The sequence below is a fragment of the Synchiropus splendidus genome, chromosome 4, assembly GCF_027744825.2.
Source record: "Synchiropus splendidus isolate RoL2022-P1 chromosome 4, RoL_Sspl_1.0, whole genome shotgun sequence".
NCBI classification, from domain to species: domain Eukaryota; kingdom Metazoa; phylum Chordata; class Actinopteri; order Syngnathiformes; family Callionymidae; genus Synchiropus; species Synchiropus splendidus.
In genome coordinates, this window is record NC_071337.1 from 27,825,094 (window position 1) to 27,849,193 (window position 24,100).

Here is a 24,100-nt window from a genome sequence, read left to right on the forward strand (position 1 = left end):
TCGGCCCGTCTCAAACCTCATGATGCACTGATACCGATACCACTATCGTGTTCTCATAAAATGGCCACCAATACCAGTGTGTAGCAGCACTCAATTTTTGAATGTCATTTTTTTGGACAATTTCGTCAAATTTGCGTTTGTATAGAAGTTAAACCTATGATTATCAAGCGATGTCAGAAGATTCTGTTCAGGCAGCACGGTGACGTCATCGCCCATCATAGGACCCACTCACATCTCACGTGTGTCTGTCCGGATTGTACTTGATTTGCCTCCTGAACTCCAAATCTCCCAGCTCCGTGATGAGCTCTCAAATCACCTGTGTCGCCTGGGTGCGACGTGGCGTCGCGAAGGAAACTCCGGACAAAGTGAGTGGTTCGTTTAGCCGCACGCTAGTTAGCTTGGCGTTAGCGTCGTTGACTAACTTGTAAACAAACTCAATTCTGAGCGGATACTGGCATTGCCTGTATTGTCACCTCTATTATTAATAGTTGTATCTATTTTATTGGCTTCGGGTGTCAGCCAAGACCTGTCGGACGACGAGTTGGTGTTTAAAGTTTACTTTAAACTTAATTCTGTCCATTGTTTTCCTCATCCTTCCTTGACATGTGAAACCCATGTCCCACCCGAGTCCCACCCGAGTGAAGCGTTCGAATCCAGTGGGTTTTGTTCTGTTCAGACAATCGTTTGACCGATGACATCACAGACCGCGCAACATGATTTCAGTATATTTATGTTCTTGAAAAAGAATCAACGTGATGCAGTTTCTTGCACCGCAGTGAACGCTGCCGTGACAACCCCTCTACATCCCATGTTAGAAACATGTCTTGCTGTGCAAATGGTTCTCGTCTACGTAGGAGAAGTTGTGCGCGTGTCAACACGGTAGTCCATCAGAATAACGATCGGTTGTTTTCAATTTATCAGGCCAGAAACGTCTTAACTATGGTCCTTAAAACGTCAGATCCTTCAGACACTTGAGATGGGTTGGGTGGCATCCACTTAACACGGTTGTGGCTTGATGCAAAGCAATATGTGAGGGATGACCGATGTTTGTCAAAAGTCATGGTCCATCCTGTGATGTGTCCTCAGGTGGAATTGACTCAGGAGGAGCTGCAACGGATCATCTCTGATGCAAAAGAAGAACTCGGGTTTGTTAGTTTGTTCATTTTGAAATTTAACAAATGCTGCCTCGATTGCTCCTCACCGAGTTTACCGTGTGACTCCAGGGAACGAGCGGCTGATGAAGAGGAGGATGAAGATGATGAGGGGATTGTGGATGGAGGTTCTGGCAACGCCATAGTGGAGACAGAGAAAGAGGCGGGCGGGGAGGAGGACGACGACGAGCTGGCCGAGTATGGACTTGATCAGTATGACGACGAAGACGATGGTGACACTGAGCGACAGTCCTTAACTGAGTCTAGTGGGAGGCACCGTTTTATATAATACTTCACTTCACTTGACAGCTACTGCCAATCTCGGTGACAGTCTGGCTGGACTGACCGTGTATGGGTCCAACCAGGACGATCCCTACGTTACACTGAAGGACACAGTGAGTTCCTGGACTCCAGCTGCACTCTCGATGCAGTACCACAACACGCCACCAGATGTCCTGCTCAATCAATTATTCTGTTCCAGGACCAGTATGAACGAGAAGACTTCCAGATCAAACAGTCTGATAACCTGATTCTGGCTGGCCGGACAGAAAAGGACTGTTGTAACCTGGAGGTCTACGGTATGTACATACCTGTGCGGACTGAAGAACAGAACAGGACTGGACTTTGCTGTTGATGCCCAAGTTGTGTTTCAGTTTACAACAATCAGGAGGACTCGCTGTATGTGCACCATGACATCCTCCTGCCAGCATACCCGCTCAGTCTGGAGTGGCTGGACTTTGACCCCAGTCCTGCAGAGGGCCATGGTGAGCAGAGTGCTGTTGGAACAGCTGTTATGATTGTTTTTAGGTGATGAAGGCCTTCTTTGTGGTTGACAGGGAACCTGGTTGCCGTGGGCAGCATGATGCCGCAGATCGACGTATGGGACCTGGATGTGGTGGACTGTCTGGAACCGGTGTTTTCTCTGGGCAGCAAGAAGGCTGGCAGGAAGAAGAAGCAGCAGCAAAAGAAGAAGAAAAAGGTGAGTCCTCAACATCCAGTCTGCGGTGGGTGACAGACCTCATTGTACTGCTGGGTCTGACTTGGCCATAGAAATGTAGAACCTTAACAAGGTCTTGTGCTCATTGCAACAGGGTGCAGCTGCTGCGGAGCCTGTGGATGGTCACACAGATGCCGTTCTGGACCTGTCCTGGAACAGGCTAGCCCGGTAAGATCCACATGGATCTTCTGGACCCTCACAGTTGACGCTCAGAGATTTGTGTTATGGGGTCCACAGGAACGTGCTGGCCAGCGGCTCTGCAGATGAGTCGGTGATCCTGTGGGACTTGTCCCGCGGCACGCCAGCGTCAATCCTGAACAGACACTCGGACAAGGTAGTCCTATTGCTGCGGGCGGTCTAGCTGCACATGACAGAGTTTGACCCAGTCTGTTCTCTCAGGTCCAGACGTTGACCTTCCACCCGTTCGAGGCTCAAACCCTGATCTCAGGATCCTATGATAAGTCAGTGTCAGGCGAAGCTGGTCACCTGCCCCAGGATTGATGGCAGTTTACTTCCTGTTTATGCAGGACGGCGGTTCTGTTTGACTGTCGGAGTCCAGAGGACAGCTTCAGGACCTGGAGGTTCAGCGGACAAGTGGAGCGACTTGCCTGGAATCACTTCTCTCCTTTCAACTTTCTGGTATGTAAGTGTACATGTGTTTCAACAAGTGTGTGTGAGTCTGTTTGGTTGAACATGCTTGTGTGTTCAGGCCAGCACTGATGACGGCTTCGTCTATTGTCTGGATGCTCGCTCAGACAAACCCGTGTTTTCACTGCGAGCTCATGATGAGGAAGTGTCAGGTACCCACACACACACACACACACACACTCACGCACACTCACGCACAATTCTGCTACACAAACTTCACGCCGTTGAGCTCACATAGTGATTCTCATGCAGGTCTGGACCTGAGTAGTCAGATAAAAGGTTGTCTGGTGACGTCATCAGCTGACAAGCACGTGAAGATCTGGGACATTCTGGGCGACAAACCCAAGCTGGTGCATTCACGGGACATGAAGATGGTATGAACCCTTGGCACCGGGTCTTCATGGGCCTCAGACGTTATGATCATGATAATGTGTGTCTCCTGCACAACAGGGTGTGCTGTTCTGCGCCTCTTGCTGCCCAGACCTGCCCTTCGTCTATGCTTTCGGAGGACAGCGAGATGGACTGAGAGTGTGGGACATCAGCGACGTGGCTGCAGGTTAGCATTGTGCTGGGTCCTCCAAGAAATGTGCTGGTCTTTGTCAAATTGTCTCTGTCGTCGTCAGTGAACGAAGCATTTGGAGGCCGGGAGCGCCTGGTGGTGAACACAGGATCCCAGGGACCCAGCGGTGCAGCAGAGATGGACACATCGTCATAGTGGCCCTCCCTACTGTTGCAGGAAACTTGCCAACTTGCACAGACGGGACTGTGAGAAACAAGTGCTGCTGTACCGTGTGTGATTCTGATCACAGCAGAGGACTATGGCCTCATCATCAGAGGGAAGTTGCGTACGTGTGCGGACCAGCAGTGACTCAATAACAGTGGTGCACAAGTTGTTCACCGATCACAGACCAATAAATACTTTATTAATCCCACACTGGGAGATATATGCAACTGACTCTTGATATTTTAAATCAATAAAACCTCCTCCTACACCAGAGTATGTTTTGATTCTGTTCTATCACCTGCATGTGGAAGGATGAACCACCTCCATTTGGCAGGTGTGTGCTGCCAATAAGCTTCACACTTGTGGGTTGAAAATCATCTTGACCTTGACAGTGAGTCATTCAGCCTTTATTTAGAGAAACACGTGGTGGTTTCGGTATCAACTTGATCTTCTGGACAAGAGCTGTGCCACAGTAAATCAAAACTAGCATTGAAAATGTGCGCCATAAATATTTTAAACTCTTGTGATGCCAGCAATTAAGAGATTGTTGTAGAATTGTGTAGCCGTCCTGAAGTCAGGGTTGCCAGACCAGGAAGTGGAAATGGTTGACTGTTGGGGAAAAACAAATGCAGGATGGGATGGAAAGACCTTATGACCTGACAAATTTAAAAAAATTTAAAAAAAAGGAAGGGAATTGTCCTGAGACAGGGAAACTGATTTATTACAGGGGGGAAGTAAAATGAATACTGCAATTCAGAAAAAAATGGATAAGCACCCTTCAGCATATTTCCTGAAGTCAAGCTGTGGCGATTCTGGCACAATGTGGTGGATCGTCATCACGATCGTGAAGAGGTCAACTGGGTGCACAGGTCATCATTGCTGTGCAACGCTCATCGAGCTCCATTCCTGGGTCTATCACGAACACTGCCCATTACGCTGTGTCTTGCTCCAAGTCTACTGATGAGACTTTCAGAAACACCGAGTTCACGTCCATCAAGCACTGTCGTTTGCTCATAGCTGCTTGAATGATTTGCAGGGATGACTTACTGACAGAATGTTGTAATGATGCCACATTTGAAAAGGGTGGTCTTTTTAGCTTCAATATGTAAGGTGCACTGTAATACAGTGAGGTCATTACACAACGCTGAACCTAATAGGCTTCCCTTTGTAGCAGGAAGTGAAATGGCTTTTTGACTTTCGGCCATCATCGATCCATAGCGATGGAATCAACTCATATGTCTATCCACCCTCATCTCCATCGAAGATATCTCCACTGCAGTTTTCATTCATCCACCCCCATGTTTATATCAGCGGATAAGCAAAGGTAGAACTGCACACATTTTCAGAATTAAAATACAAATTGGTACAATGAGAAAATGAGCAAGAACCTGCTGAGAAGAAACAGGCAGCCAGTATGGATGAATATTTGGGCACACTTTAAAATAAGGCAACACGTCAATGGAACCTGTGACTTTTGTGGGACATGGGAAACCAGTGTACCTGGCACCGGTGGCGCGTAGAGGGTGCGCTTAAGAGGAGCTTATTTCGCCTTTTTCCTTCTTGTTTTAAAAGACAAAGAAATGTGGTAGTCGTGTCTCCAAGTGTGGAAACTGGCTCTTTCTCTTGTTGGTTAAACCAAGAGAGTTTTTTCTCCCCACATCGTCTCGTCTTTAAACGTCTTTTGACGCTGAGGAAGACCCGAATTATTACAGTGTGCATCCTCCCTATTCACACCTATCCCTTTCACGGCCTCCATTATCACAATCGTCTTCCTCTCCTTCTTGTGCCAGGTCCATCCATAGGAAAAGAAGAAGATAAGACTTGAATCTAAAGATATTTCACTCAAATCTTCCCACGGCAAATGGTGCACTACTACGGTGTCCTACGCAAAGGCACTATTCAACAAGGAGAATGTAACTTCGTTTATCATTTCCATAATTTTGTTCCATCGCGTTTATTTTTGTACAAGTAAATACGATTCTCGATCCGCACTCCATACCAGTCGGTGGCGGTAAGGTACTTAAACGGTGTTTGTCGGCCTCTATAAAACACAAAGAGGAAGAGGAAGCAGTCGAAGAAGCAGGAGGAACTATAGTCAACGGGGCAGTTGAAGTCGGAGGTATTTAGGCGTTGCACTTAAACATGTCTGTTCAGTTGTACAGACTTCTGTTCTCTCGTGGCTCGACGTCGTCACTGCACAGTAAGTCGTGTTTATTGTGAGCTGTCTAGATGTGAGTCATAACCGGTTTGTTGGCGGACGCTTTGGAAGTTTGTGTCTCAGCGACGAAGGGCATGCTATGCTAACCTTGACATCGTCGACACCATCCTGACTCAAATTTAATTGAAAACACTTGGATGGGGTTTGATGTTGTGTTAGCTGGATTCTGTTTGCGGCTGTTGTATGGAATGCATGACAGACGATTGGCAGCAGATGATGGTTTCCACTAAGGCGAGTCAATGTCTGTGCTTCAGGATGTTTGGCTCCACAGAGATTCAAGTCAGACGTCACTTCCCATCACGATCCACACAGGTCAGTTCTGATTCTGCACCCTCTAACGACCAGCACCAGCCGGAGTCATGAACCGAGCCGTTGTGTTTCAGTCAGGTGGAGGTCGCGGTCACATCGGACATGAAGACTGTTGTGTGTTATCATCCTACTGTCGACGTGCCCTATGACCTCACACAGGTATGACGTCATTACTGTCACCGACCTGCTCCCCAACGTTTTTTTTGTTAAGATTTCAGCAACCTGAACACCATAAATTCGAAATGACGGGAGAACAACATCCTTGGGCCTCCGCTGCTGATGGGAATGAGAGAAGAAAGATTAAGAACTGATGAATGGATGATTGACAGATGTTCTGGTTGTTGAATACTAACACTTTTAAGATGCGTGCGCTATGTCAACTAGGGCTTGGTATTGCCAATAACCTCACAATTTGGTTCAGTATCGATTCTGTTCTAGTCTAATTTAAAGACTTGTCTTTCTAATGTCAGAATAATAACTGCATTATTACATTAGTCCAACTAAAACCAGACTTTAAAAATGCATTTAAACAGCTAAGTCAAGAGAAATTTGAATTTCTCTTAGTAGGACTACACAACCTGGATAATTGGATAACTAGCATGTCGCCGAGTAGCTTGACTGTGACTGGACAGGGTGGTGTGCGGTAAGTTACTCATTACTTTCAAAGTAACTAGTTACTAGCAAAAATAACTTTTTAAAAACTGTATATTAAAGTGGTGCACAAACATAATCGTCTTAGAACAGGCACGGTCATAAGGCTGGGTCGGGAACCAGCGACACTGGGACAGAATCGGACCCACTACTATTATTTGTGTGGCCTGCTAAACTAGAGTGTCAGGTAATAAAGGCAGTCTATGATCTATAACCCACTACAAGTGCAATCCCAGTACAAAGTCTCCACTTGGTGACCTAAAGGTGCAATGGCAGCGAGAGTGCAGGTGAACGAATGACAAGCTTTTGATGCGTATTATGGACACTGCTTTTTAAACTTGATAAAGAGTTGTGAATATGAAGTACGAGTAACGTGCATGTCTATATCACAGTAATGATAAACGCGTTGGTAACTTTGGCAAAGGAACGCATTATAGCGCTCGTTATTACAAAAGATAACGTCGTTCCTATAACGCGTTACTTAATAATGCGTTAGTCCCAACACTGATTACCACCACATTAGCAACCGTTAGCATGATTGCTAAGTGAGTTGGGGTGATCAAAAGTGCGACTCTGTACTTTAGACACTCGGCATCGATGGTTGTGATACATACGACAACACAATCTCAGGAATATGTCAATTTATTAGTGATCGGTAAATGAGGCACCATAAAGCGACACAGTGACGCATTGTGCTGAAACTGTGTTGATACTGTCACTGAATACTGACACCTGCTGGACATTAAAAATCCCTGCAGGCAACCTATTAGACTGAATTTACACTGTATACAATACAATACACTATACATTTACAAAGGTATATAATAATGTCAAATGAGTCTTTGCATTTATTATTATTCTATATCTTTAAATAATGTGAAAATGCATCATAATGTGAAAAACTTTTTTATTAAATTTTCTAAATTAAATTATACCTTGACAACAGTGGGAACTCGAGCCTAATACTATAATCGATGATGAAACATTGGAATATGTGTGCTCAGGGTGTCACAGGGGTATTGGTAGCCAGTTATGGAAGGAGTTTGACTCGAACACCACTTGCCACCACAGGTTACAATCAGGAAACGGGTAAATATTAGAGAAATTGTGATATGCCTGGAGACCATACTCATATTTTCTGGGTCTGTCCAGTGGTGAAACCATTTTGGGAAGATAATATAAAGAAGATATTCATATGAACCCATCATTAGTTATATTGGAAGTAATACCTCAAAACCTGTTCAGAAAAAAATCAAAGATATCATTATATATTTTTTTAAATGACAGAAAAAAAGTTAATCACTTTAAACTGGAAGAAACCTGGACCACCATCTATTAAAAATTGGAAAAAGAAATTGAGAGATGTATACTGTATGGAATTATTAACAGCACAGCTTCAGTAAAAAAAAAAAAAAAAAAAAAAGATGGAAACAAGTGACAGCATACTTCAAAGAGCCCTTGACTTCAGTGTAATTCCTTTTGCATTGGTTTATTTGTCACAAGGTTCAATGTTCTGTGTCTCAAGAGAATTGGTTTTGTATTTATTTTTATTTGTATATTTGTTCTCTTTATATACCTATATCTATGTATACCTTTTTTATTGGCCAATTAAAATGTATTATTGATTGATGTATTTCGTGTAATGGTCAAATATCAATGTAATTGCCTGTCAAATATCACAAATTGCATTAAAGTTAGTAAAATATATATATATATATACCTTGAAATGAATTTGAATTAGAATGGAAAGACAAGTCTAAAATCAAACTGGGTGAGACTAACTGGGAAAAGATTGAAATAAATACATTATTCTCTGATAGGAGATCAAAATGGTCCCACACAATGGACAACTTGCGTTTCCCTAGGGGCTGCCCCCTAGATCCGCAAAGACATTCACAAAGAACCGTGAGATTAGATTGTTTCAGCAGTTACATCCTGTTGACATATGCACTTCCTTACAGTTCGGCGAGTTTTTGGCGGGTCAACGCAGTCACGTGATTGTCTTAAAGCGGTACGCGCACCGACGCAAGGGCACACACACCGGTGCATCGCTGTTGCAGGACCCGTCGCTACAATTTATTCAGAAACTTGCAAGTTCATTCCCCAAACCCCCAAAGTTTAAAGGTTAATCAGTCAGCACAATCGCTGTCTGCAGAGGTCAGTAGAACAGTCTGAGATAGCTTCAATTGCCCTTCCTCTACAGTCATTGGAATCGGAAGGACTGAAGAGCTCCCGGCGCCACACCTCCTCACAGAGGTGCATTACTCTGTAATTTCTCCACTGTCTGTAAACCGGGAGAACATGGCCCCATCGGACTCAGCAACTTAATTGAGCTATTGCCTCAGTCGGGCTACGCTATGCTAGGGATGGGACTGATCTAATCCAGTATCCATCAGTATCAGGCTCCCATACCATTGCCGAGACGATCACCAATGCAAGAGCCGAGTCTGGGCTTCATGTTTTCATCTGAAATCTCTTCACAGTCAGCTGCTCTGCTCAATCCTTTTTTTCCCCATCTTTAATGTCACTACTCTAAAATCTGTTGTGGTCATCAGGGTTGTTCCCCATCTCACTCTTGTCATTTCGTGTCAGGCTATTGAGCATCCAGACCCAGTCAGCAGCCCTCCCGAGAGCCACGATCAGGTTCTTAAGGCCCACCTGGACCAGCGGCAGCCAGCAGGTCCTTCCATCGAGCAGCTGAGTCGCATGTTCTTCACCACAAAACACCGCTGGTACCCTGTTGGACAGTGAGTTTCGCTTCACTTTGAGTTGGTGTTTTTGTCATTTGCCTGGTTGGTTCTAGTCCCAGAGCCAAGTGGTGTGGAGATATTCTGACTGGGTTCATCTCCATTTCAGATATCACAGTAGGCGCAGGAAGAAATCTCCGCCCCAGGACAGATGATTGACAGCTGTCCATGATCCTTTAATAAACTGCTCAGTGTCTCATAAGTCTGTGTTTGAAATTCTTTACTGGTTCTGGTGAGGAGCAAAAATGAGTTGGGCCCACCTCAAACACCATGCTCCTCTCTTCTAGTCACCAACATTGCAGAGAAACTAAAAAGCCATATTTTATTTTACTTTATTAGTCCCACAGTGGAGCAATTAGACAATTATTCACATGAATCAATCACATCGTAAATGTGAATTTGATATTTAATCATTTCTGTTGCATCAATATAACACAGTTTATTGATGCAATACATTATAATGTCATTAATACTTGATTTCCTTTTGGAAGCTTGTCTCTGTTTTGGTTCTTCTTTGTGCTGTTGATCGACCGGGACAAGGGTCTGTAAATGCTGCGCAGCTGTGTGTATGCCAGGGAGTTTTTCCTCACCATGTTGGCGTAACTTGTGGAAACTTGTCTTGTTCCGGCTCGCTGAAATATATTCAGAATTGTGTTGTATCATTCTAAAACATCTCAGACAACATCTCCAGTGGATTGTTCCTTGACTCACAAGTACATACTTGGTGATATTGTCATGCACCTACTGTTTTTCACTCACTCAGAAGGTGTATTTGTGCCAGAGGGTTTTTGTTTTATACCCTAAGAAGGGTATTGTTGAATCAACAAGTCGAAACGGTTCCCATCACATTCCTTCCTCACACGAATTTAAAGACTTGCGTTTCACCAGAGATTTAATGATGAGCTGAATTAGAGGTGTACACTGTGTTCTCACCCTTGTGAGTAAAAAGACTTGTTGGACAAACCTCATGCCTGTGTGTCATCAGAACCTTGCTTAAACACATTTAAGAGAACAACAAGACTAAATCCTGGGTTTGTTAAGCTGCGTTTGAGTCCATCAAGATTAAACAAGAACCTGGCACACCTCCGATGGAGCAAGGCCATGGCTGTGATTGGTTCCAGACCTCCATGCTGATGTGGCTTTGGCTGGCGTGCCAAGATCCGGGCCGAAGATCGAGGACGCCCCACTCTACGGTTACCTTCTGTGCAGAAGAGGAGCACCACTTGCGGAGGTAGCCCTCCAACTAGGTGAGCGACACCGCTGCATATCGTACATCCTAGTTTGAAGAGCGATCTCTGGACATCTTCACCGGCTTTCAAAACGACAATGTTTTTGTGCTGCCTCATGCACTGGTGTGACAGCTTAACTGCTGTGAAGTCAATACACAAGTTAACGGAAGAGGTTTTGGCAGATGAGTGTGAAACATGAGGTAGCTAAACGGAAATTAAATGTCACTTGCTCTTCATCTCTCAACCGCCTCATCCTGTTTTGACAGCACGTGTGTTGCTCAGCAGCCATCTCTCATCGCCATCTTCCTTTCATTCTCTGGATTGTCTAGACAACTGACTGGCTGGTCATCTTGAGACGATAGCCTCCTGCCGGTCACCTCACCTGCTGGTCGTGCTGCTCACTTGCCAGGACCTTCGCTGCTGCAGACCCAGTGAGTGTGTGAACATGTCAGCTTCAGTTTCAAACTCTCAAACCGAGCCATGCTACTCAACAAACAAACTTAGACAAAGTAGAGACACCGGTGCCATCTCTTCCTTGACAGGTGGACCGAGATCTGGTTCCAGGGCCAGATCTGTTCCGACAGGCTTTCATTTAGTGATGTCAGGTATTTTGATAGATCTTATGGCAGATACTACAGTATGGCAGTTCAGATCACAGAGTCGATTAAATTAGTCTTCCTTTTGTTGGTGGGCTCCCCACTGACCATGGCAATAAATTTGATTCTGATTCTGATTCTTGCACAGTGGGGAAATACCTGAGATTATTTGACTAAATTCTTATATTGAATACCAGAACAGGAATAATGTCCAGGGTATTTATTGTACTTGTTATCAAAAATGTAACAATAAGGTGTATTCCTACCTGAATATCAGACCACCTATGCGGGCGTCTCTTTGCTGAAGCACTTGAGGGCTGGACACTGTTGTGTTTTATGAACTGCCTTCTGAGCTACCAGAAGTGCATGTCTTAGTTTTGGTCAGGTCATCCAATCAGAATCAGAATCAGAATAGAATTTATTGCCATGGTCAGTGGGGGTTCCACCAACTTGGAAAGTGCTTCGAAATAAAGTGTTGTTAATGTTGTTAATGTTAATGTTGTTAATGTTGTTAATGTTAATTAAAATAAAACAACAAAGGCTGATCACAAATTCAACAGTCTGATGGCTGAGGGGAAGAAGCTGTTCCTGTGACGGGAGGTTCTGGTCTGGATGGACTGTAGCTTTCTGCCAGAGGGAAGAGGAACAAACCTATGTCCAGGATGAGAAGGGTCGGCTCTGATCCGACCTGCACGTCTCTGGGTCCTGGAGACATACAGGTCCTGAAGAGGTGGCAGGCTGCAACCGATCAACCTTCTCAGCAGAACATACGATGCGCTGCAGTCTGCTCTTGTCCCTGGAGGTGGCGCTGCTGTACCAGACAGTGATGGAGGAGGCGAGGATGGACTGGATGATGGCTGTGTAGAACTCCACCAGCAACTTCGTCGGCAGTCGTAGTTTTTGCAGCTGCCTCAGGAAGAACATGAGGGACCTGATGGTTGGCTCCCATTTTGAGGTCCTCAGTGATGGTGGTTCCCAGGAAGCAGAAGGAGTCTACAATGGAAATGGGTAAACCAGCCAACATGAGAGGGGACAGAGAAACTGTGACTCTCCTGAAGTCTATGACCATCTCCACTGTCTTCTGGGCATTGAGCTCCAGGTTGTTGTGGCTGCACCAGGACACCAGCCGCTCCACCTCCCTCCTGTAAGCCGACTCATCTCCATCTGAGATGAGCCTGATGAGGGTGGTGTCATCTGTAAACTTGAGGATCCTGGCATTGGTTCCTGGTGAGTCCAGATGCTCCAGAATTAAGTGAAGGGCCTGGTCCACTGCATCGTCCACAGATCTGTTGGCTCTGTAGGCAAACTGCAATGAGTCCAGGTGAGAAGCAGTGATAGATTTCAGGTGAGAGAGAACCAGGTGCTCAAAGGACTTCATGACCACAGACGTCAGTGCCACCGGTCTGTAGTCATTCAGTCCAGTGATCCTGGCCTTCTTGGGAACAGGGATGATAGTGGAGGACTTAAAGCAGGCAGGAACATGACAGGACACCAAGGAAGCATTGAAGAGGTCCGTGAACACTGGAGCCAGCTCAGTAGCACAATGCTTCAGGAAGGCAGGGGAAACTCTGTCCGGACCTGCCGCCTTCCGAAGGGTCAGCTTCCTGAACTGAGTGAGCACGTCCTGCTCCATGATGTCAAGAGAAAGGGAGGGAAAGGGAGGGGTTGGCTCATCAAAAGTGACTGTGATCGTCTTTGTTGTCTCAGTGATATCGTTCGTCTTAGTTGTGTCACTAAGAGACAGCATAGTCCTTTGCTGTAAAGTGGAACAGAGTGCTGGAGAGCAAAGGATAGATGTCCACATCAGATTTTTGGGAGGAAGCTGCACAATGGTTGGAGCGAAATAGCCGAGAAAAACGTCTTCTTCTGTGCTTGGAGGTTGTTTAACCACTTCAGACTGGACTTTTCTTGAGTTTTGCTTTTTGCATTTTTAGCAAGTAGTTGGAAGGAATAATAGCCAAGCTTTGTCTGGTAAGGAAAATCGTTTTTTTGCAAAGAAGAATGCCCTCGTTTGTGTACAATTATAAACAATGCCGCTAGCAATAATACTACTACTATTACTAATCAGATCACCATGTCTTATGGAGCTGGAGACTATTATATTTTAATAGAATTTTAAATTCTCTTTTCTTTCAGGAGTGAGTCTCACTGAAATTGCCCTAATGTTATTCAATCACTGTCAAGATCAAGGGGCAGTGTCCCGAAATGTGGCTCATAGATCGGAGAGAACCTCAGGCTTGCTTACTTTTTTGTGTGTACACGTGCGTGTGTTTGTATCGCTATCCTTCTTCTTGGAAACACGCCTGCTTGGAGTGAAGTTTGGTTAAGAGTTCTGCTAAGGTTAGTGATTTGTTTTGAAAGAATGAGTTAAGGATGAGAAGCTAGGGAAAGCATTAAGGCAATAAGTGGAGCCCACACAGAGAACGTGCGTGTGTGTCTGTTCAGGTTCAAATGTCCGTATGTCGTCACATGCAGACACACTTGTTGACAGTTCATCCGTTCATTGAAAACCATGAGGCACTTGTCACTGAGGGGACGGTGGGACCCTATCTTCAGTCCAAAGTTGATGATCTTCCTCCTGATTGTGATGTTTTTCGTCATCATGCTCAAGACACGACAGCTGGACTTCTGGACGGTGGGTGCTTTTGGTTGAACCTTCTGCATCTGTGGTACGCTCCAGATCGGTGCTAACCTTAGACTCACTCTAATGGCCCACAGGTTCCAATCAAAGTCCAAAGGCCCCTTCCAGCCAACAGAAGCTCCATGTTGAGTCAACAGAGCAAAGACTTCTGCAGGTTCCCACCACTTTTCCCAGAGGACGCTCTAGAGGAGCACTACCTTCTGGATTTGGTGGCCTGGCCAAAGACGCCACCTCTGAACACAACGTTGAGTGAGACCAGCAGTCCGAAAAACAGCATCTTCACCATCCTCCCAGGTCGAGACAAGTGGCACGTCGGTGATCAGCTCCAAGTTCGGATTCAGATAAAAGACTTTAGGAATGTTGCGAAAAAGTCTGGGGGTGATGTCATTGTTGCGCGACTCCACAACCAGGACCTGGACGCTGGTGTTTCAGGGCATGTGGTGGATCATCTGAATGGCTCCTACACAGCCTCTTTCCCCCTGCTATGGACTGGAGGGGCCACTGTTGAGGTACCACCTGTTGACTCACTGTCTTTTGTGATCAGGTCTGAGAGAGACTGAGAACCTCTCTGGGTTTCCTCAAACCCACATTTGCATGTTAACATGCTGACATGTTTTTATTTATTTTTTTTTTTTACAAAGATAAGCTGTAAGAACAAAAATGTGATCATAGTTTCATATCTCTCTCTACAGTCCGGTCACTATCATGGTCAATGTCAGAGCTAAGACCACCAGGTCTGAGACCCAGAACATTTGTCAATTTGCTCCTTAGCTCCAGATGTCGAGAATGTTTGAGGCTGTGGACACATGTGGACTGCATTGATAAGGTTCTTTGTCTCCCTCTGCAGGTGATCCTGGTCCACCCCAGTGAGGCTGTCACAGTGCTACGCAGGCTCAACGCTGAAGAACCTGACCGTGTAAACTTTGTCAGCATTTTCAAACTTGGCAGCATCTCCGAGTCGCTCATCTGCAACATCTGCTTCCGTCCAACCGAGGCACCGCTGTGCAACTTCACTGACATCCTCACAGGAGAACCGTGGTTCTGCTCCAAACCAAAAGAGCTGAACTGCGACAGTCGAATCAACCATGCCATGGGGCACTTTGACCTAAAGCTCAAAGCTGAAGAGACAAAGCTCTTTCAGAGGTCAGATATTTCCCCAGTTTGGGGCAGGTTTTAAGGTGGTGAGGTCCAGTGTGGTCATGGACTCTCTAGTTAAACTGCTGGATCAAATTTTGGACTTCTAACCCAAATCCCTGTCTAAGTAATCCAGAGAGCCAAGGGTCTTAAGCGACATAATTTATTCGTAAGACCAAGGCCAAGACCTAGACTATGACGGTCAAGACCTTCTCAGGCCTGCTTTTAAATATTTGGTGCAATGGTTCTAATGCTTCTCTGCTTTTGTTTCGTAGTGGAACTAACATGAAAGTAAGGATCGAGTCTTCCGGTCCCACCAGTATCAATGTCCTGGCCAATCCTGACTGTGAGTTAAGTGTCCCCATTGTCCGAATCTAGAGTCTTGAAGTTCATTGATGTAATACAATGGTCCCAGCAGATGAACCTCAGTTGCAGAAACCAGAGCCCAGACCTTCCGGCTACTACTACAATGGTGAGTGGCGGGCTCTGGTGGGTGCAGCAGTCCAGAATTTCCCTGACCCAGCTGCGATCAGTCAGTGTCTGCGAGGCAAAATCCTCCACATGTACGGAGACTCCACAGTCAGGCAGTTCTACGAACACCTAGTTGCAACACTTCCAGGTACCCATAGTTGGCTCACCTGAGTATGCCACTGCTGATTCAGTATACTGGAGTCTCACACTTTCTTCCAGATCTGAATGACTTTGACCTGCACAGCAGCAAAATGACAGGACCCTTTGTCGCCTTCGACAGCACTCACAACATCCAGGTGAAGTACCGGCCTCACGGAGTGCCAATCCGGATCAAGCCCATTGCGACAACTGAGCTCCGCTACATTGCCACAGACCTGGACACCATCTCTGGGGGACCCAACACTGTGGTGATCCTGGGCATCTGGGCTCACTTTGGAACCTTCCCCATCGAGATCTATGTTCACCGCCTGCAGAACATCCGCAGATCCGTGATCCGGATGCTAAATAGGTCCCCGGACACAGCGGTGATAATCCGGACCGCAAATCCGAAGGAGTTGGAGATAAACAAAGCAGTGCTCAACAGTGACTGGTATTCACTGCAGCGGGACAAGATCCTCCGTGCCATTTTCAAGGGTGTAAACGTTCATTGGCTGGATGCTTGGGACATGGTTCTTGCACACCACCATCCACACATGTTGCACCCGCCGCCTCCAATCATCAAGAACATGATCAACGTTATCCTGTCATACATTTGTCCACACACGACCAGTTAGAGGTCCAAGCTGAAGACTTGAGAACCCTGTCACGACCTGACTCTGTTACATGTGATTGGGATTCTGGACACATTTCTTCTGCTGAAAACCTCAGTGATTGGTCTTGGTCCTTTTGCTCATGGGTCAGTGCAACTGGTTTACTTCGGCCTTGTTTCTTGTTTCTTGGTTCTTGTTCTGTCCTCTTGGTCTCCCCTGTCTGGTCTGGTGATTCCGTGTACAAAACAATAGAACTGAAGCGGTACTCAATATAAAGTCTCAGGGAGTGTTTGAGTGTTTGCATTGGTCTGCCATCATATTGGGCTTGATGCGAGATGTGAAGCCATCAAAGGAATCTCCTGCCTTGACTGCTGAACCAGTCAAACACCACATGGAGGTGGTAACATAGCACTCGCACATTACAGATATGTTAGTTACAGAGTAGGTACTGTAGTGTTTCACAGTGTTTCAGAAATCAACTAGAACTAATTTGTGAATGTCATAGACTCCGAGTTGAGTCTTGTGGCCCTATTTGGTAATAGAGGCTGGAGGTCTCCAGGAAGACCAACGCATGCTCTTGTGCCTAGTGAGCCCTGGAATTACATGCAGAACTGCAATGTAAATCAAACAGCGCCAGGAATGATAGATCAGTGAGTGTCTGCGAAGTGAGTTCGGTAGAACAATCTTGACTGCACTGTGCATCATGGACATTATACATCAAAGCCAATCAAACCTTATGAAAATGGAAAACAAGATACAGAAATAGAACTTTACATCTTAACTATAAAAAAAATGCTGTTGTAGATGGACAGATTGCACTCAGTGATATGGACAAATGAACATGAAGATTGCTCAGTACAGGGCCATGCAACATCGCTCTTGCAGCAAGCTGATGAAGAGCTGATGTAAGAGTAATGCGCTATGTAGCTAATGTTAGCATGGACAAGATGACAGTAAATACTGAACTGAATAAACACAACTCAGCAAATATAACTTCTTGGGAAAGACAAACCTTGTCCACCAGGTGTCAAGTCAATTAGCAATTCCACAGATGCTTCTATAAGGGGTAATGAAAACTGATCGGCGTCATTTTTTGACATAGCAAACAGCGATTCTACTCCGAGTCTCACAGCTCGGAGGAGAATCACAAAAACAAGTCACGCCCAGTCTACGACATCACCTCTCAGCCCCGCCCCCTCGGCTCAGACAACCAGCCCGGAGAGAAGGCGAGTCTGCGGCTAAAAATACACCCGCTAACACAAGATGGCCGGTCTGCCTCGCAGGATTATCAAGGTACCCTGACACATGAAGTTCCAGGGTGCTGTTTGCGTTACGCTCACACAAGAGCTAAGTGATGTGCTGCTGTTCCCGGCCTGTGTTCACGAAGCTAGCCGGTGTTGAAGCTGCCGCTGCCGGCGTTAGCAGAGAAGCTAGCTGGCTGCTAACCGTCTCATCCGCGTTCTCACTCACTTTCGTGTTTCCGAATTGTAATTTAACGAAACCAACTTACTCTTGAGTCCAGCTAAATCAAACATTGTCAACGATTGCGTGATTATTCCAATACTTGTCGGCGGCTTCTGGGGGTGACATATGAATGGAAGCTAAGCTAAGTCGCGAAGCTAAACTGAACTGGTTCACATGTCAGCGGGTAGAATCTGGAACATTCCCCACCGTCGGATCACAGTGAGACGAAGTGGAGCGCTTGTGTTTTAGAGAAGTTGAACTAACAAACTCGACCTGCGGGCCATTTGCGTGCACAAGACCCTCTCTCCCGGCCAGGCCGTGAACAGACTCGTCACCCTTCCGAGTTTGTTCCTCGCGTCCTGGGCTGTTTTCGGGGCTCGAAAGTGAGACATAACTGGTTTGCCTTCTTCTCGAAGTCTACTGGATCAGGTCTAACTTCGCTTTCACTGTCAGTACAGGTTTTCTCGCTGGCATGAGGCTGGCCTTACAGTGGCTTTACAGGCTGGTCCAGCAATTCTGGACGGGGAACGTCTCCGAGTTAAAACAGCATCCAACTTCTCACTCAACACACAGTTGAGGGTTCTGATGTGAGCTTGGCTGAATAATTCTCGTGGTTCTTGTCTGGTTACTGGAGGGCAGGGAAGTAACTGTATAAAATGTTCATTTCAAAGCCCACTTTATAGTCTTTTCCCTGTTCCAAAATTAATAAGGTACTGCTGGCTTTGCAATATTAATTTAATAAACGTCAACAGGTGATGTGCAGGTGCCTGCATTTGAACTTCCGGCTTTATGGTTTTTGTCACTGTCTGATGCTGCACGTCCACTTTGAATAAAGGAGAAAGAATTGCATCATTATTCATTAGTCAAATAAATAATTTGGCTAAGGCTTATGAGAACGGTGACTGGATAGTGCATCACTTGAATGCCATTTTATCAGTAAAAGGTGTTAATTGTATAATAATAATCACTTGATTTCTGCTGACTATGTGTAACTCCTGCGCTGTTTAAATAATATGTATCTCAACCATTTTTTTGCAGCCACTACTCGCTGATTACAACAGTAACAGCTAAACTAACATGTCTAAAATTCTCGGATGAATAAGGCACTCATTCATTCAAATTGAAAAATGTGAGGTAACCTTTAAAAACCCTGTCTTATTGAAAAACTGAAGAAAGGTTAGATTGAGTAACTGCAACATTTTATTCTTAATCTTACACTCACCTTAAAGTTGTGTGTGGTGGTCACAGCTGTGTGAGTGCATTGAGCAGTCTGCAGTGCCTCTGTTTTACTTAGGTCAACAACAACCTGTGTTAGTGTGTCTGTATATATACATATATATTAGTGGTGTGACTTTAACGAGTTAATTTGATTAATTTTATATATATACATATATATATATTAGGGGTGGGATTCGATTAAATAATTTAATCTAATTAATTAGAGATTAATTAATCACAATTTAATCGTACAAGAATATTTGCCACAAGAAGCCACATTTTTTGAATTTGGTATATTAGTGAAACTAATGATGGACCCCTACATACATTTAAACAACAAAATATTGTTTATTTTGCATCAGTTTGACAATAGCACAATAAATCACGATGGTGGCTATATTCAAGTTTTTATTTCACCTTATTTAAACTAAAGCTCTTTTAATGTCTTGAAAATATTTGTATAAGAATTTGAATTTTATAAGAATTTCAAGTATATTCAGGGTAGTGGAAACCCTGGCCATTGTGTAGTGAAAAACATTCTGAACAAAAGCAAACAGATGCTTTTATTTGCTTTTGTTCAGGGATTCCTCCATGTTTGTGAGACCAAATTCTGGGATTGCATACTTAAATAAAGCATATTTTGGATTGTAAGTCAGAATACATGTAGAAGTTTGCTTTGTAGTGACCAGCCTGTAGACGTGAGACACGGAACTGAGCAGTCTCAGCCTGTATTTAACCACTATTAAACATACAATACATAAATTCACTCTTTATTGATTAGAGACAGATTCCACTGAGGACCGCAATTAACACTGCTCCACCCTCAGGCAGTTCGAAATATCACCATGGGTTATTGGCAAAGTGGTCATCATTTTCATCCACATAGTCATTTACGTCCTGGGACACTCACTCGGGGTGTTGCTCGAGGTCACATAACCAAGGCTGTTTCTGATAAACATTAGTACAGTTCAAGACCGATACCGATATAACATTTGACGAGATGAAGACAGATCCAAGCTTCTGCTGAAATCTGACAATGATGTTAGCTGCTTTGCGTAGTTCACTGTGTAATGGATTTCCTGTTCATTGATAAGAGGAAAAGATGTTTGCAGTGAGCTTGCAGAGCAGCGGTCTGAGACTTCAGCATTTAGCATGCGAGCGTTTAGCAAAGTGCACCCGCAGCAACAACTCCCTAACATTAAATCAGTCAAATAGCTAGGATGTTGGACTTCAGATGTCTGTCCCACATCACTTGTTGGTCTGAAAATTGATATGTTTATGCTTCAACAGCGAGTATGATGTTGTGCTGATCAATTGTAGCAGCGTCTTGTATCCATTCACTTCCTACATGTCTGTCTTGGATTTAGTAAATGTCAAATGCCGATGTGAAACCTTCAGAATTGCAATTATTCAGGATAACGTTTTTACGGTTGTCAGGATTTAAGGATTTCCTTACTTTCTTCTGTGGTCTTACACTAACCTAGTTGCCATTGCTAAATAATTCACAATCAACTATAATGGCGAAAAAGAAAACGGCAAACTGAGCTCTGGTATCGGATTGGAGGAATATCGGTTGTCTGCAGATATCCAAATTCAAGCATCTGTTATGGTTCTGAATTCCAAAAATGTGGATCAAGTTATGTGACTGACACTGATGTTTGCTCCTCAGGAGACACAGCGGTTGATGGCGGAGCCAGTACCAGGGATCACGGCCACGCCAGACGAGGGGAACGCACGTTACTTTCATGTGGTGATTGCAGGACCGCAGGACTCTCCCTTTGAGGGGGGAACATTTAAACTTGAACTGTTTCTGCCTGAAGAGTATCCCATGGCGGCGCCCAAAGTCCGCTTCATGACCAAAATCTACCACCCCAACGTGGACAAGCTGGGCAGGATATGTCTAGACATCCTGAAAGGTAAACATTTGTGTGGTCACTTGAGGAAGAAATATGCGCACACGATTGATGACACTGGGGATTAATTACTCCTGGAGTGAAAAGTTTAGGATTGAAGATCAGTACAGTCAAAACCTTAAAACCGTCTATCATCAGCAGAACTAGATAATCCCTCTAACCAGAACGTCTTGGTGACAGTCACTTCTTCCTGTTGTTTCTTCCTTCCTTCTACTTCAGCTTTCACTTGGGTCAAGTTCGACTGTTTCAGTCATGGGTGGTATCGTCCTAAAAGCTCTCTTCTTTCCCGAACTCAGTGAGATGCGTAGGGAAAAGGCAACAGGACAGCTTCTTTAACTCAAGATGAGTTGTTGCTGCCCTCCCATCTTGGTAGAGATAATGTCTGACATCAAGCCGGACGTGTGACATCTGCCTCCTTGCAAACAGTCTATTCTTTCTCCCGCTGACATGTGCACAAGTCAGACTCTTGTGCAGTCTCTTGGAAATTCAGTTTTGGATAGTAATTGCCAGGCTCCCTTTACAACAGAATGTGTGTAGACCCCATAGAATATGATAATCACCCCAGCTCGCTCCTTGGCTCAGCCTGGAGCCTGTGAGATTTGGGACTAAATGTTTAGATGTGCCACAGAGGTTGTCTCGTCTGCTCTGATGGTTTAGCTGAAACATTTACTCGTAGCAATGTTGCACGTCTGTGAATACGAGCAGCACAGACCTTACACGGTTCTACATTGTTCCTCCCGTTGTTCTTCACCGATGTCAACTGTTAATGATGATCCGTGTGTTGGTGGCTTAGCTAACACAGTCCTGAACGTCAGTGGTTTTGTCTTGGAAATCTAGGTTGGAGGTTCACCACGCAGGCGATTCACAAAGTATTGCAGATAAACAATATTATTGTCAACATTATTTTGAAACGGAACTAAACACTAAACACTAGTGTTGTTCCTCACAAGTCTTACTTACTGAGCCCGAACTGTGATGACCGACAAGAGGATTCACTCTCTTCTATGGATGCACCGATCCCCAGCCTGTTATTGGGTATCGTCCTGCCACTTAAGGTGGGATCGGGTTTCAGTGACAAGATCCAGGAAGCCGATCTTGGCATTTAAACTCTCTTGTTTAGTGTGTTCATGTCACATGTGGCCCCGTCAGAATGATACCATGGTAGCAGCAGATACTCAACTAAACATTTCACCCTTCCTACACTGTCACCTAGGACAATTAAAGCAAAAATGATAATCAAGATTATTTTGATTCACCATTTTGATTAAACGATTATTGAACAATGAACTACAATAAAACATGTGTAACATATAAATAATAATTTAACAATTATATTTAACCTTCATCACGTAGGTTAAATGTTTCTCTCTAGAAACACCAATCTGTATGCTCTGGCTTTAGAACATTGAATGCATAGATTTTTATGTGGTTCTGTTGTAAGATGTGATTTCACATTCCAAGCTTTTTTTAGTCATTTTCATGAGAGAACAAGTCACTCCATTATAATACTTCCGTATATGCGCGCTCTTCCAGCGTGTCTGCAGCATGATGAATGAAAAGGAGCGCTTGATTTGATCACCCCTGTTTTGGGTTGAGCGCGAGCGATTGTTCTTATGCGATTAACCACTTCCACATTGGTTTTCGAAACATCCCCGTGTGATTCAGAATGCTTGATGAGCGTCTGCTCCTCGGAGGTTCTTGCGCTGAAAACCTTGCCGCCGCTGTAAAGAGAACAGGGTTTGTAGCTAACATTGGCTAACATTAGTGTCCCCAGCGCTGTGTAAACAGAGGCTCGAGCTCTCTCGCTTGACAGGCAGAGCTTGGCACTGAGGGGCTACAAACGTCTGCAGTATTTTGGTGCATCGGGAATGAGACGGTTGTCTGGCTAAATAATCGTTTCATGACGATTATCACATTAACATATTCATAGGAAGACATAATTGTAATCCCGATAAAAATTCCGATTCATTGACCAGCCCTACTGTCACCTGCAACAAAAATTACGGGCAACATTTGTTAAACATTTTGTTTAAATAAATACCAAGTTTGTAATTCCATATAAAGTGTTGTTTGCCTGACCAGTGTCGTCCCACAGCATGGCAAGAGTCATAAGGTCCACCTGCTTGCTCTGGTTCCAGATAAATGGTCCCCAGCACTGCAAATCCGGACCGTGTTGTTATCCATCCAGGCTTTACTCAGTGCTCCAAACCCTGATGACCCGCTGGCCAATGACGTCGCTGAGCAGTGGAAGAAGAACGAGACCCACGCTATCGAAACCGGTGAGTGTGATGACGTGTTAAACCAGAGACCATCCCCTACTATGTTTATGTGACAGAGACAATAAAGGACATGATTATTATATTCAGCTGGACATTCATGTATGCAAAACGACATGAGCCATCATAGATGTAGAGGTTTTACTAGTTGGTACTGATGAATAAGAAATAAGTGTCATGAATAAATGGAGCCTATAAATAAATGTGAGCGTCCGACCTATTGGAGCTCACGCTCGTGCTGTGGTCAACTCATGACCAGCAGGAGGAATAGTAATGCTCACAGAGTAGGTTGACATGATAGTCGAGCAGATGCAGGCCTAAGAGGAAATGAGATGAACCTCATTCCCAATCAAAACTCTGTTGTGTCTGAAGAATGATCTGCCTTGAGAAACGTGCCTCTGGTCATGTGATCAGTCACAAATAATCATTATGTGTTTCCCCCGCAGCGCGAACATGGACCCGACTGTATGCTGGAAACACTGAAGTATAGAAGAATGTGAACACGTACACGCACGCACACTCACTCACACACACACAAACACACACACACACACAGTGAAGGAGGACATTCGACTGATGACTTATGTTTCATGTGGCTTTTATTCTCCTGTGTTAATATTTAAAAGCATGACGTCCTCTGACCCCAAACCTCCCCTTCCCCTCCCACAGTCTTAAAGATGACGAAAATCTTTGTCGTTGCTGATATTTGTTTGAATACCAGACGTCACTTCCTGTTTACTCTTCACACTGAAAACAAAATAAAATCAATAAAAATATTTAAACAAGAGCTTCTGTTTCTTTCTTTTCACATCTGGGATTTTAAGTGGCCACTAATTTGAAGCATGCAACGTGTCATTGTGCAAGAACTCCGAAGAAATCCTTAAGCTTGGCGGAAGTGACATCATGCATTTTCCGGATCATGCTTGTTATTGTCACGTGATTAACACAACCGGCATGCCACGCC

At 44.7% G+C, this 24,100-nt stretch overlaps 5 protein-coding genes across 6 annotated transcripts; 4 read left to right on the top strand and 1 right to left on the bottom strand.

Annotated features, from left to right (window-relative positions):
• Positions 1 to 216: 216 nt before the first annotated feature.
• Positions 217 to 3,786, top strand: pwp1 (PWP1 homolog, endonuclein). Its single transcript, XM_053862352.1, has 15 exons — positions 217 to 365; positions 1,087 to 1,145; positions 1,224 to 1,384; positions 1,461 to 1,546; positions 1,633 to 1,729; positions 1,805 to 1,915; positions 1,988 to 2,130; positions 2,243 to 2,316; positions 2,386 to 2,482; positions 2,548 to 2,609; positions 2,676 to 2,787; positions 2,858 to 2,948; positions 3,049 to 3,170; positions 3,247 to 3,352; positions 3,420 to 3,786. The coding sequence occupies exons 1-15, from the start codon at positions 300 to 302 to the stop codon at positions 3,509 to 3,511; spliced, it is 1,479 nt and encodes a 492-aa protein (XP_053718327.1). The 5' UTR covers positions 217 to 299; the 3' UTR covers positions 3,512 to 3,786.
• Positions 3,787 to 5,489: 1,703 nt separating this feature from the next.
• Positions 5,490 to 9,647, top strand: mrpl42 (mitochondrial ribosomal protein L42). Of its 2 annotated transcripts, none has more exons than XM_053862121.1 (5): positions 5,490 to 5,720; positions 5,993 to 6,050; positions 6,126 to 6,206; positions 9,291 to 9,445; positions 9,555 to 9,647. In XM_053862121.1, the coding sequence occupies exons 2-5, from the start codon at positions 5,994 to 5,996 to the stop codon at positions 9,598 to 9,600; spliced, it is 339 nt and encodes a 112-aa protein (XP_053718096.1). In that variant the 5' UTR covers positions 5,490 to 5,720; position 5,993; the 3' UTR covers positions 9,601 to 9,647. The 2 variants fall into 2 exon arrangements, with proteins under 2 accessions (XP_053718096.1, XP_053718095.1); XM_053862120.1 differs by having other exon boundaries at positions 5,530 to 5,720; positions 6,122 to 6,206.
• Positions 9,648 to 9,789: 142 nt separating this feature from the next.
• On the bottom strand, positions 9,790 to 12,889 carry LOC128757084 (uncharacterized). Its single transcript, XM_053862118.1, has 3 exons — positions 12,337 to 12,889; positions 11,922 to 12,263; positions 9,790 to 11,094 (listed from the first exon to the last, which is right to left on the bottom strand). The coding sequence occupies exons 1-2, from the start codon at positions 12,646 to 12,648 to the stop codon at positions 11,922 to 11,924; spliced, it is 654 nt and encodes a 217-aa protein (XP_053718093.1). The 5' UTR covers positions 12,649 to 12,889; the 3' UTR covers positions 9,790 to 11,094.
• A 101-nt stretch (positions 12,890 to 12,990) lies between these two features.
• LOC128757083 (NXPE family member 3-like) lies at positions 12,991 to 17,271 on the top strand. Its single transcript, XM_053862117.1, has 7 exons — positions 12,991 to 13,241; positions 13,407 to 13,905; positions 13,989 to 14,420; positions 14,759 to 15,054; positions 15,321 to 15,391; positions 15,461 to 15,664; positions 15,736 to 17,271. Exons 2-7 carry the CDS (start codon positions 13,783 to 13,785, stop codon positions 16,287 to 16,289), a joined length of 1,680 nt encoding a protein of 559 aa, XP_053718092.1. The 5' UTR covers positions 12,991 to 13,241; positions 13,407 to 13,782; the 3' UTR covers positions 16,290 to 17,271.
• Positions 17,272 to 17,409: 138 nt separating this feature from the next.
• ube2nb (ubiquitin-conjugating enzyme E2Nb) lies at positions 17,410 to 23,918 on the top strand. The gene is made up of 4 exons (XM_053862119.1): positions 17,410 to 17,558; positions 20,617 to 20,863; positions 22,999 to 23,139; positions 23,583 to 23,918. The coding sequence occupies exons 1-4, from the start codon at positions 17,529 to 17,531 to the stop codon at positions 23,624 to 23,626; spliced, it is 462 nt and encodes a 153-aa protein (XP_053718094.1). The 5' UTR covers positions 17,410 to 17,528; the 3' UTR covers positions 23,627 to 23,918.
• The last annotated feature ends 182 nt before the right edge of the window (positions 23,919 to 24,100 follow it).